We start from the raw sequence: 13572 nt of genomic DNA, 5'->3' as shown, positions 1-13572 counted from the left end.
ACCTACCCGTTTATCGTGTCTGCTGGCCCAAAGCCACCGGACTTCGCCATTTGTCGAAAGAATTTCGCTAGCAGTGTGTCAGAGTCTTCAGATTAGAGGACGCACCAATGCCGAGCCAAGCTATGTGTTGAGGGAGCGCATGAACTTGCCGAGCTAGATACAGATGCATGTCAGCAAGGCAGGAGGAACACATGTGGGGGAACAAGAGACGGGCCAGACGTACGCCATTGTCGCGGAAGCCGACAAAGAGGGCCTCAGCCTCGGCCAAGACGACGGGCGTAGCCGCGGGCTTGCCGTCCTCGGATGGTGGCGGCAGGGTTTCGAGGCGGGCCTGAACCCAAGCCTTGCGGCCCTCGACACGGACAGTCTTGGCGTGCAGGACGACAAAGGCGTCGGCCGGCGTGGGGGCACGGTAGTCGACATGGAGATAGGCGGTCATGCCGACACCCATCGGCAGGGCGTTGAAGCAGCAGCGGGCGAGGCCTTCGTCGAGCATGGTGGCGACGAAGCCGCCATGGACGATGCCGGGATGACCACAGAGGCCGCGGCCAAGGTGCCAGACCTGGATCAGCTCGCGGCCATGGCCGTCGGTCCACTGCAGCGGCGGTATCGCCAGCAAGCCCGGCCCGGCCAGCGTCGACGCTGTCAGGTTGTGTCGTCCCATGAAAAGGCGGGCATGCGCAGCGTCGGCCGGTGCTCTTCGGGGAAGCGTGTCCGTCCGGCGGCGCTGCGCAGCTCGCGCACCATCGGGTGGTCCGCCAGGTATGCCTCGAGGGCGGCAGCCTCCGGGCTGTCCGGCCGGTAGGCCAGCTCGGCCGCATGGGCACGAGAGAGCGGCCTCTTCGTCGAGAGCGGGTCGGTATCGTTGGTGGTCCGGAACAGCGAGGCCACGTCCAGGTCTTTCCACAGCGGCCGAGTGGAGTGACCGACGACGAGCACATAGCCAACGGTGGTAAAGAAGAAGCCGCGGATGACGAGCGAGACGAAACGGCGGAAGCGGGAGCGCGATGGTGGAGGTGGTGGTGGTGGTGGTGCTTGTTGGTGCTGTCGTTGCTGCTGTTGCGGGTCGTAAGAGGGGGAAGCGAGGGAGGATGACAAGGCTGGTACGAAACACGGTCAGCAGTAAGTCCACGACAACTGACCAGAGAAGCGACAGCGACAAACTCACCTCGTCTGCTGGGGGAGAAGACGCGACTAGAGAAAGACGTTTGACCGGCGACAACTGCGTGCCGGACGGGCCGGAGGTGGTGGATGTGGCGTCTTTCTGGCTGCCGTAATGACTGGAGGAGGCCTATCCGGAAGTGCGTATTCAACATCGGCCTCAGGGGCGTCGCGGCAGTCCGCTGTAAGAACATGGCTGCTTGTGAGAGGAAGAGGAGGCAAAAGGAGCCAGTGTCGTGGAAGAGAGACAGCAGCAGCTCTTTGTGGAGGGGCCGTTCAGTTCCCGGCGGACATGCGACCCGGCACAGGTGCTGCGATTGGACGTCTGACAAGAATATACACAGCGTCTGGCACGAGCTGAAAGCGAATGTGAATGAGAGAGAGGAAGCTAACAAGCTGTATCGCTGTAGATGGCAGCCATCAGTTCTGCCGAGGCACACCGACAAGCCGGGGTTCCAGACGGCAGCCCACCCCTGGAAGTGTGGCTAGAGACAGCCACAGATGACGCTGCTGGCCGTTAGTGTGCATCATATGATAGATACTCCATACCTTTGCGGGGAGGTGCGACCGTGGTGGGTATGCGGCGAGTATATACGTGGCGACGAGAGCGAGACGAGCAATTCCCTCCTTCCACACCCTGGAATCCCCGGATTATCATTGCTGGAGAAATCTCTTGACGGAAACACAAATTAAAACCTGACCCCTGCCCTGATCGCATTCCAATTCCTCAACAAAGCACAGACAATGGTATGCACGGCGAGATGAAACATCATGACCGGATACACGACTGCTGACCGATGCTGCAGGCTACCCGAGAGACGGCCGATCTGGGCGAGGCCCATTTGCCCAAGCACGAGTCCATCAAGGCGTTTGGCGAGATTGAGCACGAGCTCCGGAAGCAGCTCGTGCATCTGCGCCACGACCACGACAGTACGTGGGAGAGGGGTACGCGTACAAGTATAGGCGCCAACATCTGCTGATAGTGACCAGAACATCAGCCAGAGAGCTTTGCTGCCGCATCCGGCCTGTCGGATCACGAGCTGGCCTCGTTCACGTCTCACGATTTGGTGCTCGTCCGCGTCGCCTCTACGGCCTACGGCATCATCCTGTTTGGCAAGCTGCGCATCCCAGCGCTCGTGGCGGCGGCCGGCGGCGACGAAGCCGCGCCGGCCTACGTGCACTTCCGCGCCTTTGACGAGGGACCAAATTCGAAGGCCTGCTTCCACAGCTTCTACACGCGCGAGATTGACACGCCCACCGACGAAGGCGACGGCCACCTGCACACGTACCAGACCCTCCTCCCGGCGACCGAAGCACTCGAGTGGTTCTGAAGCGTGTGAAACATAGGGAAGGAAGGGAAAGAAGTGAAAAAGCGAAGCGAAAGTATGACAGAAACGTCCAACGTCACATTTCAGCAGTTCCCAAGGTGAAATAAGTCTGCTCTCTTTTATTCGTACTCCCGTGTTCCCGTGCTCCTCTACAAATACTCCTCGTCCTCCTCTTGCGCCAGCATGTCGGCATAGTCGTCGGCCGACGCAAACGTCGGTAGCGCCTTGAGCTTCTTCTTGCGCTCGCGCGCCTCCTTGCGGCCGTTCCGGTCGCCGCCGTCCTCGCCGTTCTCCGATCCGGCCTCCTCGTCGTCAAAGTCGGCAAACCGGACGCCGCCCTCGTCGTCATCATCATCGCCGCCGACCTGCACCAGCTCGTCGTCGTCACCAAAGTCGACGCTGTCGTCGCCGTCCAGATCATCGTCACTGTCCGACATGTTGAGCAGCTCCTCCAGGCCAGACATGTCGTCGTCGTCGTCGTCGGACAGGTCGTCCATGTCGACAACCGTATCCGCATCGACCTCGGGCCGCGATCCCTTGAGCGCCTTCCAGATCTCCTCCTCGTCGGCATCGGAGCCGGCGTCCGAGCCAGCGGCTGCAGCTGCCTCGGCCGCCTCCTTCTCCTTCCGCTGGGCGTCGCGCTTGGCTGCCCGGCTGGTCTGTGCCGGCTTGCCGACCTGGGAAAAGTACGCGTGGAAGAAGATGTCCTCGGCGGCGACGTCCTCGACCTTCTTGTTCCAGAAGGCGGCCGAGTTGACCGAGGTCGACGGCTTCTGCTTCTGCGCCTGCTGCTGGGACGCGGCCTTTGCCGGGGCCACGATCTGTGAGGCGCCGTTGGCCGACGTGGTGGCGCCGTCGCCGGCCGAAACGAGCGGCTGCATGATGGAGGCACCGTGCTGCTTGCCGTCGGTGGCCTTGGCGTTGCGGTAAACAAACTTGTCGAGGAAGTGCATGAGCGTATGGTTGGCCATGTCGGGCTTCGGCAGCGACGTCTGGCGCACGAGTAGGTTGGTGGCAAAGGCCATGACGGACGGGTGGAAGTGGTGAAAGTACGGCACCAGCTCCCACAGACAGCTCTTCTGTGCGTTGCTGTACTCGGGGTCGCGCTTGCGGCCGTCGTACGTGGCGCGCGCGATCTTGGCCGCCGGCTCGAAGCTGGGCTGCTCGGCTGCGGCCGCACGGCCATCCTCGGTCATCACGACGTCGTGGTACACTTCCTCCTCATCCTCCTCGTTTTCCTCCGGGCTGTTCAGCAGCGACTTCAGGTCCGGGAACGACGTCTCCAGCTCGACAATCAAAAACAAGATGCCGCACACAAACGGCGGCTGGTGCAGCGTGGAGATCTGCAGCATGCGCTTGACAAACGCCTTGACCCGCCGCACGTCCACGTCATTCTTGAGCGCGCGGAAGAGCAGGTTGAGGTACATGGCCTGCTTGGACGACGTGACCAGGCGCGGATCCAGCAGCGACTCGTACAGCGTGCGGTAGAACCGGTCGACGGCAATCTGCTTGGCCACGGCCACCTGCTGCACCAGCACGAGCGCCTGGATGCTCGTGTTGAAGTTGGACGAGTGCGTCACGCGGAAGAGCGTGTCGATGTGCTTCTCAAGACTGGGGGTGTTAGTGAATGATGACTAATCGGTCGATACCACATGTAGTGCACGAAATTGGAACGTGACTAAGCAGACAGGCAAGACTTACGTTGTATCATCCGCGCTGGCAAAGGGGATGGACCGGTTGACGCCGGTGAGCAGGGAAGAGACGAGCTTCTCGGCGACGTCGCGCTCATTGCCAGTGTTCTTCTCCTTGTCCTTCTTGGCATCCTTGTCCTTGTCGTCGTCGGCGGGCTTGGGTTTGTCTCGCCGGCGGTCGTCCCGCTTGCCGCCTCTCTTGTCGTTCTTTTTGGGGGCGGAGCCGCTGGCGGCGATATCGTCCGCGGCATCGGGCATGTCGATGGCACCGAGAGCGCCGCTCTTGAGCAGGGAGAGGAAGAGCTCAAAGTAGACGCGGACGAGGCTGTCGGCGACGGTGGGTTCCTTTGTGCTGAGGATGGTCTGGTTGAGCGTGTTGATGGCGTAGTATTTGGCGCGCAGGCTCTGGCCGGGACGCGAGAGGACTTCTTGTTCGATGGCAGCGACGACGACAGGCTTCATGGCGGGGTGGAATGTTCAGCAACTGCAGCAGCAGATACGAGGCGCGCGAGGCGATCTTGCGCTCGCGGTCACCCAGCTTGTTGACCAGCAGACGCAGCAGGTTGGCCTCCTGCTCGGGCTTGTCGCGCAGCAGACCAAAGACAAAGTCGAGGGCACGGGTGCGCGAGTACTCGATCTCGTCGCCGCACCACACCTCGAGCACCTGCAGCAGGCGGAAGAAGGCATCCTTGAGCCAGTCCTCGTAGGCCCACTGGACGAGATGGGCCTTGGTGATGCCGTCGGGTAGGCGTTGGCCGGGAGCCCAGCGGTCGGCGCTGGCGTCAGCAGTTTCGGGCAGCGGCTTGGCGTTCTTTTGGTTCTTGGGGTTCCGCTGGAAGCGCTGGTTCCGCTGGTTCTGCAGGTCCTGTTGGTTGCGCTGGTACTGGCGGCTGCGCTCAACCTTGGCCACCTTCTCAGCGGCCTGCAGGACGCCGACGAGGCCCGGCTGCGCGTGGAAGGCGCGCAGGCGGCGGTCTGGCGGCAGCACAACGCCGTTGCCCAGCAGATCGACCAAGGCGCCCAGGGCCGCAATCGCCTGGCCGCGGCTCCGCTTGGCCGCCAGGCCCAGCAGGCTCTCAAAGGCTTTGATGTTGTGCACGGGCGCTTCCTGCACCTCGAGCGTCAGGGCCGAGACCTTGTCGGACATGGTACCCGATGACATGATGGTCGACATGAAGCGATGCGACGACGACGACGCCACGATCTTCTGGTACAGCGCCCCATCGGCTTCCATCAGCGTCTGTCCGTACGTCTTGAGGTTGGCAATCGTGGTCGAGAGCCGGCTGATGTCGTCCGACACCGGCGCCGGCAACACTGGCAGGCTGACCTGGTGCCAGTCGGGACGGGGCTCGAACGTCTAGATGGAGCTGCGTGTCAGTAGTTGATTTCCCATTGTTGATGCAGACTGCTGACTAACCAATTTGGAGAACTTGGGGTTCCTCGGAATGAGCGACTCCAAAGCTGCTGGCGCAGGTTTCGGGACCTCTTGCCGGGTGATGATCTCCTCCTTCTTTTCTACTGCTGGTTCGGGCTGTTCTTCCTCCTCATCTTCTTCTTCTTCCTCTTCTCCCTCTTGTTCGTTGTCGTTGTCGGCGTCGGCAGTGACAAGCTCCTCCTCTGCTGCCGCGTCGTCCAGGTCGTCCTCGCGCGCCTGGTCGAAGCCGAGGCTGGCTGCAAAGCTGGCCAGCTCATTCTTGAACGAGTCGTCCAGAGACAGGACAGCATCGGCTGCCTTTCCGCCGCCGGCCCCATCTTCGGCGTCGGAGTCGATGCCGTCAACGAGCTCAAGATCGCCCTCGTCGCCTCCTAGTGCCTTGATCTCCTCGAGCATGACAGACTTCTTGCTGGCATTGGTGTCGGCCGTCTCTTTGGTTGCGGCCGAGGCAGTGCTCGCTTTCGGCTCGTCTGCGGCCGCCTGCCGCTTGGGTGCTCTGCTGGCCTTGTGCTTGTCGGCCTCTGCCTCGTCGTCGACGGCGTCGGTGCTGCGCTTCCGCTTCCCTCCCTGCAGGTTCTGCACGCTGGCCTTCTCCAGGTCCTTTTCGAGCTTCGCCGTCAGCTGCGACAGCGCAGCCTTGTTGAAGGCCGGCGCCGCAGCGCTCTGCATGTGCGGTTTCGGTTTGGATCGAGTCGGCGCCATGCTGCCTGTGTGTGATGCGAATGGATGTGAGATGGCGAGCTGGTCGACAAACCAGTCTGTCAGACACTTTTCCTATGCAGGCGTCGTCAAGCGGATACAACCTGGCAGTCTCCGAACAGGATGGCACGGAAAGGCTGTTCTGGCAATGCCCTTTTTGCTGCCCTTTTTTCCTGCCAGACTTTTTTTTCCTCCCGGCTTATGAAAATTATAGTGGGGTACAAAACTAGCGGGACCAAATCAGACGTCGCCCCGTCTGGATCGTAGCTCTACACCGCCTGCCTATTTGTACTACGCTGTCTGAGCACCAATAGATTGCCTGTACAGAATGCAGGTGTACGAGGAAATAACACAGCATTTTCTTGCTCACCCGAGGCGTTGCAAAGTGCCGAACCAATTTGCGAATAGGGTCTAAAGTTTCCTATGGCTCGCAAGTGCTTCTGTTATATGGTATCATTGACAAAGAAAGGCGACGTCTTATAACGGACTGTCTATCAACAAAAGAGTTGGGCTGCCACTAATACTCTGTACAAAGTATTCATACAGGGGATCGTACTTGATCCACCTCACATAAGCAAAAAATACTTTGTACTCCGTACCTTATCTCTTATCGTACAAATTGTAATGCTTCAATATCAACCGGACCATGACAGTTAAAACCACCACTACCCGCCATGTCCATTGCTGCTCTGCTTATTCGGTGACAATCTGCAGATGCGACAGTGTCCCTTGCATGAAATAACAGTGAATATGGCTCCTGGATGGCGCCCCCGGCTGGTTCTCAGGCCGGCATTGCCTAGAGTAGCTTTGGCGTCGTCCAACGGCCGGATTGGACAACGGGCTGGCATTTCGGTATGCTGACATTGAGACCCTTTCTCTGAAAGTATGCCGTCGGCTCTTGGCTGATACTCTTCACCCAGGGCAGACAGCTTCACGTGGACCACCGGAACAGGCTGACGCAGTTCTGGGTGCCGCCTCCACAGGTGGCCCTCAAAGACGCAAAGCAAAACGAGGGTAAGCCAAGCTGAGGTTCAGGAAGATATGTCTGCTACTGACGGTTCACTGTCGCAGAGTCACACGCCAAGCTGGTACGCGCGGGATTCTTCCGCCAGGCGCACTCGGGCGTGTTCCACATGCTGCCGCTAGGCCTCCGGGTGCAGGACAAGATTGAGGCGCTGGTGGACAAGCACATGCGGTCCATCGGGGCGTCGCGCGTGGCGCTGTCGAGCATCACATCGGCCGGCCTATGGGAGCGCAGCGGCCGGCTCGGGAGCGTGAAGCCAGAGGTGAGCTGGTGGCGAGCCTTGTGCGAAGAGGATCCGGTTGGCTGACCTCTTCGCAGCTGTTCCAGTTCGAGGACCGCAAGCAGGCCAAGTTCCTGCTGGCGCCCACGCACGAGGAGGAGATCACGGAGCTGGTGGCGCAGAGCGTGCACTCATACCGCGACCTGCCGCTGCGGCTCTACCAGATCAGTGCGTGCTTCGTGGAATGAGAATCTCTCCGTGTGCTGACTAATCATACAGCCCGCAAGTACCGCGACGAGATGCGGCCGCGCTACGGTATCCTGCGGTCGCGCGAGTTTATCATGAAGGACCTGTACACGTTCGACACGACGGTGGAGGCTGCCCTGGCGACGTACGAGCAGGTGCGCGCCGCCTATGCGGCCATCTTTGCCGAGCTCCGCGTGCCGGTGCGTGTGGCTCGTGCGAGCTCTGGCGACATGGGCGGCGACCTCAGCCACGAGTACCACCTGGCCGCATCGCTGGGCGAGGACGACGTAGCCAGCTGTCGTGCCTGTGGCTTTGCCGGCAACACGGAGATCACACACATCGGCCCCGACAGTCGGCCTGCTCGCTCCGGCGACGACTGTCCGGACTGTGGTGCTGCCGGCTCGCTGCAGGTCGAGCGCGCCATCGAGCTCGGCCACACCTTTTATCTCGGCACCCGGTACTCGGAGCCGCTCAACGTGCGCGTCCAGGGCGACCAGAACACTCCCGCCACGTCCACCATTACCCCCCTTATGGGCTGCTACGGCATCGGCATCTCGCGTATCCTTGGTGCCGTGGCCGACCATCTGGCTGACCCGACCGGCCTGCGCTGGCCGCGCGCCATTGCGCCGTTTGAGGTTGCCGTCGTCGCCGCTGGTGGCAGTCCTCTCGCTCAGGTCGCCGAGCGCGTATACGATGAGCTGACTGCAAATACCGAGACTCGCCTCGACGCCCTCCTCGATGACCGCCCCGCTGCCTCGCTACCCTACAAGCTCAAGGACGCCGACCTGACCGGCTATCCGGTCGTCGTCATTGTCGGCGCTGCCTGGCGACGCAGCACTGCCACCGCTACCGACTCATCTGCTCCCAACATTTCCCTCGATGGCCTCTGTGAGGTCCAGTGCCGCCAGCTCGGCCTCCGCCAGGACGTGCCGCTCAGCGAACTCAAGACCTTTGTGTCCGGCCTGCTGGCCCAGCTGTAGATGTGCAAGCCAAAAAAAAAAAAAAAAACTCCTTATTATATGATCCTCTGTGCGCCTTTGTCTGCTACTATTGCGATGCTCTTGTGCTGTCTTGATGACTAAGATCTGTGAGGTTCGCTCCTTCCTGACCGTCTGATGAGTCCATTTCTACCGCGGTGCCATTTTCTCAATTCTCATCACTCTTCTCTCCCTCTTCAGATCTGTCTTCTTGTCGGCTCTTCCCCCGCCTTCTCCCCCTACTGCTTCACCGACCATAGCTCGCGCGACCAGCCCATCTCCCGCGTCTTCTTGCTGACCGCGCCCGGTCCCTTCTTCAGGTCGCTCGTCCAGATGGCCAACGCTTTGCTGCAAGAAGCAAACGACTCTACCAGCTCGCGCATCCGGCCGGTCTGAACCAGCACCGTCGCCAAGTCGCTGCCAGGGGCCGCCACGGCCGCCGCAAGCTCCATGCACTCGAGCAGGTAGTCACGCGACGATGTCGTGCCCGCAAACTGCAGTGTGCTGGCAAAGCCAATGACCACCTGCGGGAGATATGTCTCGCGCAGCGCCCGGGAATCGCGATCATCTGTGAGTGTGAGCAAGTGGTAGAGTGAGGTGGAAACAGAGGACACAGAATGCTCACCATCTACAGAATGCAGCAGCCAGCCGCTGAGCAGCGGCCGCATGAAACCGTTAAGGAACTTGGTGTTCTCGTCAATGTTCTTGGCGACATTGCGGTCACGAGCCGGATCTGTGTGTGTGTTGGCCATCATGGCCGACAGCATCGACGTCGTCTCCAGACAGTCCAGCGCGTTCACTAGGCACTCCAGCTCAAAGAGCGGCCGCGCGTGGGCCGCCACCTCGTTCTTCGACGGCTCGCCGCCAATCGCGTCTACCCCATCGACCCCGTTGCTAAAGGCCATCTCATCGTCTATCACGTCGCCCACTGCCGATCCGTTGCTGCCAGCCTTGCCCGTCGACTGCGTCCCAAACAGCTCCTCCCACCAGCATGGGTCGTTCTCATCCGACATGTCCTGTCCAAATCGCGTCTTTTGCCGAATGATTTCGCAACACGGCACCCGTGACGACAGGACTCGTGCAGCTGAGAGATGTTCGTTTTCTATGAGGTCAGCGCGGAAAGGGTAAAAAGGAAGAGGAGATTCAAGGACAATAAACGCAAGCACTCACTGAGGAAATACTTGTATATGCGCACGCCATAGCCGCACGTCTCCAGCACCAGTCCGTCCACCAGCATCATCCACTCCAGCGATCGTATCAGCAGCTCATCTTTGCGGTCAACAATCACCAGGTCATCCTGATCATCGCCCGGCAGACCCGAGGTGCCCCCAAAGAAGCCAGGCCGGAGCAAGCGCCCAAACTTGAGCGTGGGCGGGCTGTCCTGCAGCAGTCGAAACGTCTCCCGCGCTGGACACTCGCCCGCTGCGCCCTCAACGACGTCGGCCAAGAACAACTGCGGCTGCACCTGCACAAACTTGATCACGTCGAGGCCGAGACGACGCATGAGATGCAGCAACCTAAGCTGCACATCTCGCTCCTCCAGGTGGATCAGATTAAACGCCATGCTGGTATAACAGCGGTCGCCCAGCAGCTTGGACGCATACAGCGGGATCAGCTCCTCCAGCCGTCCCAGCCGCAGCAGGCTGATAAAGCTAGCGATGACATGCTCCTCGGTCTGGTGGCGCCGTGCCAGCGGGCCCAGCGCTGCCGCATCCTTGCCGCGCCCATCCAGTCGGTCCAGCGCGTTCACGACGATCAGCACATGCGCCAGGATCCGCAGACAGTGGGCATCTGACGGGTCGACAAACCGACGGCCTTCGGATGTCTGTAGCTGCTGCTGGCCGGCCTTTGCCACGACGGCTGCCGACGTGTCATAGCGTGGAAGCAGCTTCGACTCTTGGATCGCGTTTGCGTGCTCAGCCAACAAAGCCCCCTGCTGGAACAGATAGGCGTCCAGCTTCTCGTCCAGGATGGCCGCCTGCAGCGCCTTGGCTGGCGTGTTGGCTGCCCGGCGCACGCGGTCCTCGCGGTCTCGGGCTGCCGAAGCTGCAGCAGAGGACGACGCAGACACGGTGACATCGACCGGCACGTCGCTGTGGAGCAGCTGCAAAGCGTGTAAAGCAGAGCTGTCGGCCTGGCGGGCCAGATAGCCGTCGAACTGGGCGCGCAGCTCAGCGTTGTAGCGGGCAAACGTCAAGTCATCCCACGAGACACTGATGGCCTCAACGCTGGCCAAATCGCCCGACAGGATGCCATAGACGGCGCGCTCATAGCGCCGCTCAGGCTGGCTGCTGGAAGCCGCCTCCTGGGCCAGACGGTAGCACATGCGGCGCCACAGCACCATGGAGAGGCAGTCGAAGCCGGACGCATCGCTGTCGTCGCTGTCGTCGTCGCTGCTGCTTGACAGCGGCAGAGCCGAGACGGAGGCGGCCCTCCACAGCTCTGTGCGCTCGACACACCAATCACGGATCTCGGCCATGCTACGGCCGCGTCGCAACAGCTCATAGCAGCCGAGCCAGATAGCCTGCTCGAAAAATGCATCTTGCGGTGCCAGGCGGCGGTTGGTCTGGCGCGTGACGACGTCTGGATCGAGCTGGGTGACGAGCCGCACCGGAACCTCGAGGTTGGACTGGGCAAGATCGGGGCTGGCTGGATCGAGCGGTTCCGAGGCTGCTACTAGTCGCTTGTGCTGCTTGATGGCACCGCGCGTGTGCAGCCAGCCGTGGGCCACGATCTCGCCACGCTCGGCGCTGTGCTGTAGATCCTGGACCGTTTCCTCGATCGGCCGTCGGCTGCTGCTGGCACTGCTCTGCAGCCACTCGAGCACGGTCTTGCGCTCACGTGCCTTTGGCTCTGACAGCACAAAGTCGGCCCAGTATTCCCGTCGTGTCTGCGGAGGACGACCGGCTGTTGTTGTCGGTGTTGGCGCTGTTGCTGCTGCTGCTGCTGCTGCTATTCTGTCGCGATACCGCAACGGCAGCAGTCTTCGCAAAAGGTCCCAAGTCTGGGCCTCTTCCTCCCACTGACGAGCGCTGGATGCCGCAACCTGATTCTCTCCGTTCTCGCCGTCTCTCCGATCGTGCAGCTGCAAAGCCCGCACTTCTAGGCCCATGCTGCCGATGCCGTTGCCGTTGCCGTTGTGACTGCTATTGCTGCCGGTGCTGTCGTTACTGCCACGGGCTAGACGAGCTAAGCGGGCTCGCTCGCGCATCACGTCGGCCGTCTCGCGCGCATAGCCGTAGTAGTGGTCGACCAGCTTGAAGATGCGTGCCCGCTGTTCGGCTGTCGATCCCCGCGGCAGGATGCACTCGTCGAGGAACTTTGCAAACACCTCGACCTCTTCGCCCATCTCGGCGCCCAACTCGTCGCTCCCGTCGGCCGTGGCCTCCCGCGTGTCCTCGAGGAAGGCCATATTCGGTAGCGAAGTGTGTTGTTTTCTGCGGGCTGTGTATGTGTGGATGCGTGTGGATGTCTGCGTCTTTTGGGCGTCTGGAGATGAGAAAATCACGGACCGCTCCTAGCGGGCTGCACGGTGCTGGTCGAGCATGCAGAAGCAGGGAAGGCGGTGCGAGTTTCGAATCCTGCTCGCTCTTGTCGATGGCGTCTTGTTGTCAGACCTCCAAACGGCTCCCTTTATTTTCCAGCCTTTTTTTTCAAGAGGGTCTGAGCTTCACAGAAAAGCAGCAGCGATCGCGTCGCGCGCTCTCCCAAATGGGACAGCTGAGCTGCGCCGTTGGTTGCTGTGGCTGGTAGCGTATCACGTGATCTACCCCACAAGCGAAAAAAATCGATTGTCGATAAATAAAGAGTTTTTCGCCCGGCTGGCTTCTGTATATTCTTCTTCTCTTTTTCTCTACAATGTCATTTTACGGCTTTCATATTAGAGTCTCGGAATAAGACGTCATTTCTTGTTCAGGTCCTACAAGGATCTCCAGCGTGCTCAATGATGGCCAAGAGAAAATTCACTCCTCCTAGATTGTTGCCCGACTTTCAGTTCGGGCGGACGTTTTGTTTGGATGAGCGTACAAACCTGCCATGCCAACTTTGACTATGCTGCTGCAGCTGTTGCCGGATTGGCCGACCATCAAGTCTTCCGCTGGCTGAGCTTGAGCCGCAGCAGGTCAGGTCTGGGACAGCTAGGCGTAGAGGCAGTGTCGCCCTGACGAGCATAAAACGCATCGCAGCAGTCGTAAAGAGCGTCGACTAGGCGCTGACAGCGATCCTGGTTGTAGCCATTTTTGGCGAGGCAATCTGTGTGGGTCAGTAGGGACTGCCTACGAGTACTCGTAAGAGCTTGCTGCCCACCTTGTATAGCACACTGTGAACGGAGTCACGGGTCAGTTACAGGAGAGACAAGAGAAGCGGAGAGCAGCAACGCACGGCACGCGGATGGCACGGCGGCTGCGTAGCGAGGTCTTGCTCGAGCTTGGATGACTGGCCAGAACGTCAGTTGTCGTTTCAAGAGGACTAGGCTGCGGCGTAGGTCTTGCCATGGTAGAGCGGCTGTCCGTCTTCGGGACGGAAGAACGAAGTGCGATGTAGACGACAATGGCAATGTAACGGGCACAATGTCGTTTGCGCGGCGACTCGATCTCGATGTGGATTGGACTTCAGGTGAATGCTTAGTAATACATACTTTTCCTAGCCAACGTGTGGACCTCGAGTCGTGAATTTCTGCACGGGTTTTTACCCATCCCAGGAGCCCGTAGCCAGCCGGCCTGACCGCCTGGAAGACGTCCCCCCTAACGCCCCACCAAGCAGTGCCCGAAAGGCTGGCAGCGCCTTCCCCCC

The 13572-nt window shown here is 60.5% G+C and overlaps 6 protein-coding genes across 6 annotated transcripts; 2 read left to right on the top strand and 4 right to left on the bottom strand.

Moving 5' to 3' along the window:
• Positions 1–120: 120 nt before the first annotated feature.
• Positions 121–1355, bottom strand: CMQ_3738 (thioesterase family protein; the record flags this gene model as incomplete). Its single annotated transcript, XM_014319676.1, has 4 exons — positions 121–153; positions 224–595; positions 745–1100; positions 1169–1355. 4 exons carry the CDS (start codon positions 1353–1355, stop codon positions 121–123), a joined length of 948 nt encoding a protein of 315 aa, XP_014175151.1.
• Positions 1356–1850: 495 nt separating this feature from the next.
• CMQ_3936 (ccaat-box-binding transcription factor) lies at positions 1851–6317 on the bottom strand (the record flags this gene model as incomplete). Its single annotated transcript, XM_014319874.1, has 6 exons — positions 1851–2488; positions 2619–2638; positions 2925–4100; positions 4191–4583; positions 4681–5537; positions 5598–6317. 6 exons carry the CDS (start codon positions 6315–6317, stop codon positions 1851–1853), a joined length of 3804 nt encoding a protein of 1267 aa, XP_014175349.1.
• Positions 1906–2492, top strand: CMQ_3825 (uncharacterized protein; the record flags this gene model as incomplete). Its single annotated transcript, XM_014319763.1, has 3 exons — positions 1906–1908; positions 1968–2091; positions 2152–2492. 3 exons carry the CDS (start codon positions 1906–1908, stop codon positions 2490–2492), a joined length of 468 nt encoding a protein of 155 aa, XP_014175238.1.
• A 747-nt stretch (positions 6318–7064) lies between the features above and the next one.
• On the top strand, positions 7065–8784 carry CMQ_4183 (prolyl-tRNA synthetase; the record flags this gene model as incomplete). Its single annotated transcript, XM_014320121.1, has 5 exons — positions 7065–7166; positions 7235–7328; positions 7386–7600; positions 7657–7786; positions 7838–8784. 5 exons carry the CDS (start codon positions 7065–7067, stop codon positions 8782–8784), a joined length of 1488 nt encoding a protein of 495 aa, XP_014175596.1.
• A 236-nt stretch (positions 8785–9020) lies between these two features.
• On the bottom strand, positions 9021–12193 carry CMQ_3933 (nuclear pore complex protein; the record flags this gene model as incomplete). Its single annotated transcript, XM_014319871.1, has 2 exons — positions 9021–9865; positions 9952–12193. The coding sequence occupies 2 exons, from the start codon at positions 12191–12193 to the stop codon at positions 9021–9023; spliced, it is 3087 nt and encodes a 1028-aa protein (XP_014175346.1).
• A 672-nt stretch (positions 12194–12865) lies between these two features.
• Positions 12866–13274, bottom strand: CMQ_4112 (uncharacterized protein; the record flags this gene model as incomplete). The annotated part of the gene is made up of 2 exons (XM_014320050.1): positions 12866–13032; positions 13136–13274. The coding sequence occupies 2 exons, from the start codon at positions 13272–13274 to the stop codon at positions 12866–12868; spliced, it is 306 nt and encodes a 101-aa protein (XP_014175525.1).
• Between the last annotated feature and the right edge of the window lie 298 nt (positions 13275–13572).

Source organism: Grosmannia clavigera (genome assembly GCF_000143105.1).
Source record: "Grosmannia clavigera kw1407 unplaced genomic scaffold GCSC_113, whole genome shotgun sequence".
Taxonomy (NCBI): domain Eukaryota; kingdom Fungi; phylum Ascomycota; class Sordariomycetes; order Ophiostomatales; family Ophiostomataceae; genus Leptographium; species Leptographium clavigerum.
Note: the sequence above shows the minus strand (reverse complement) of the source record. Positions and strands in the feature narration are given on the sequence as shown.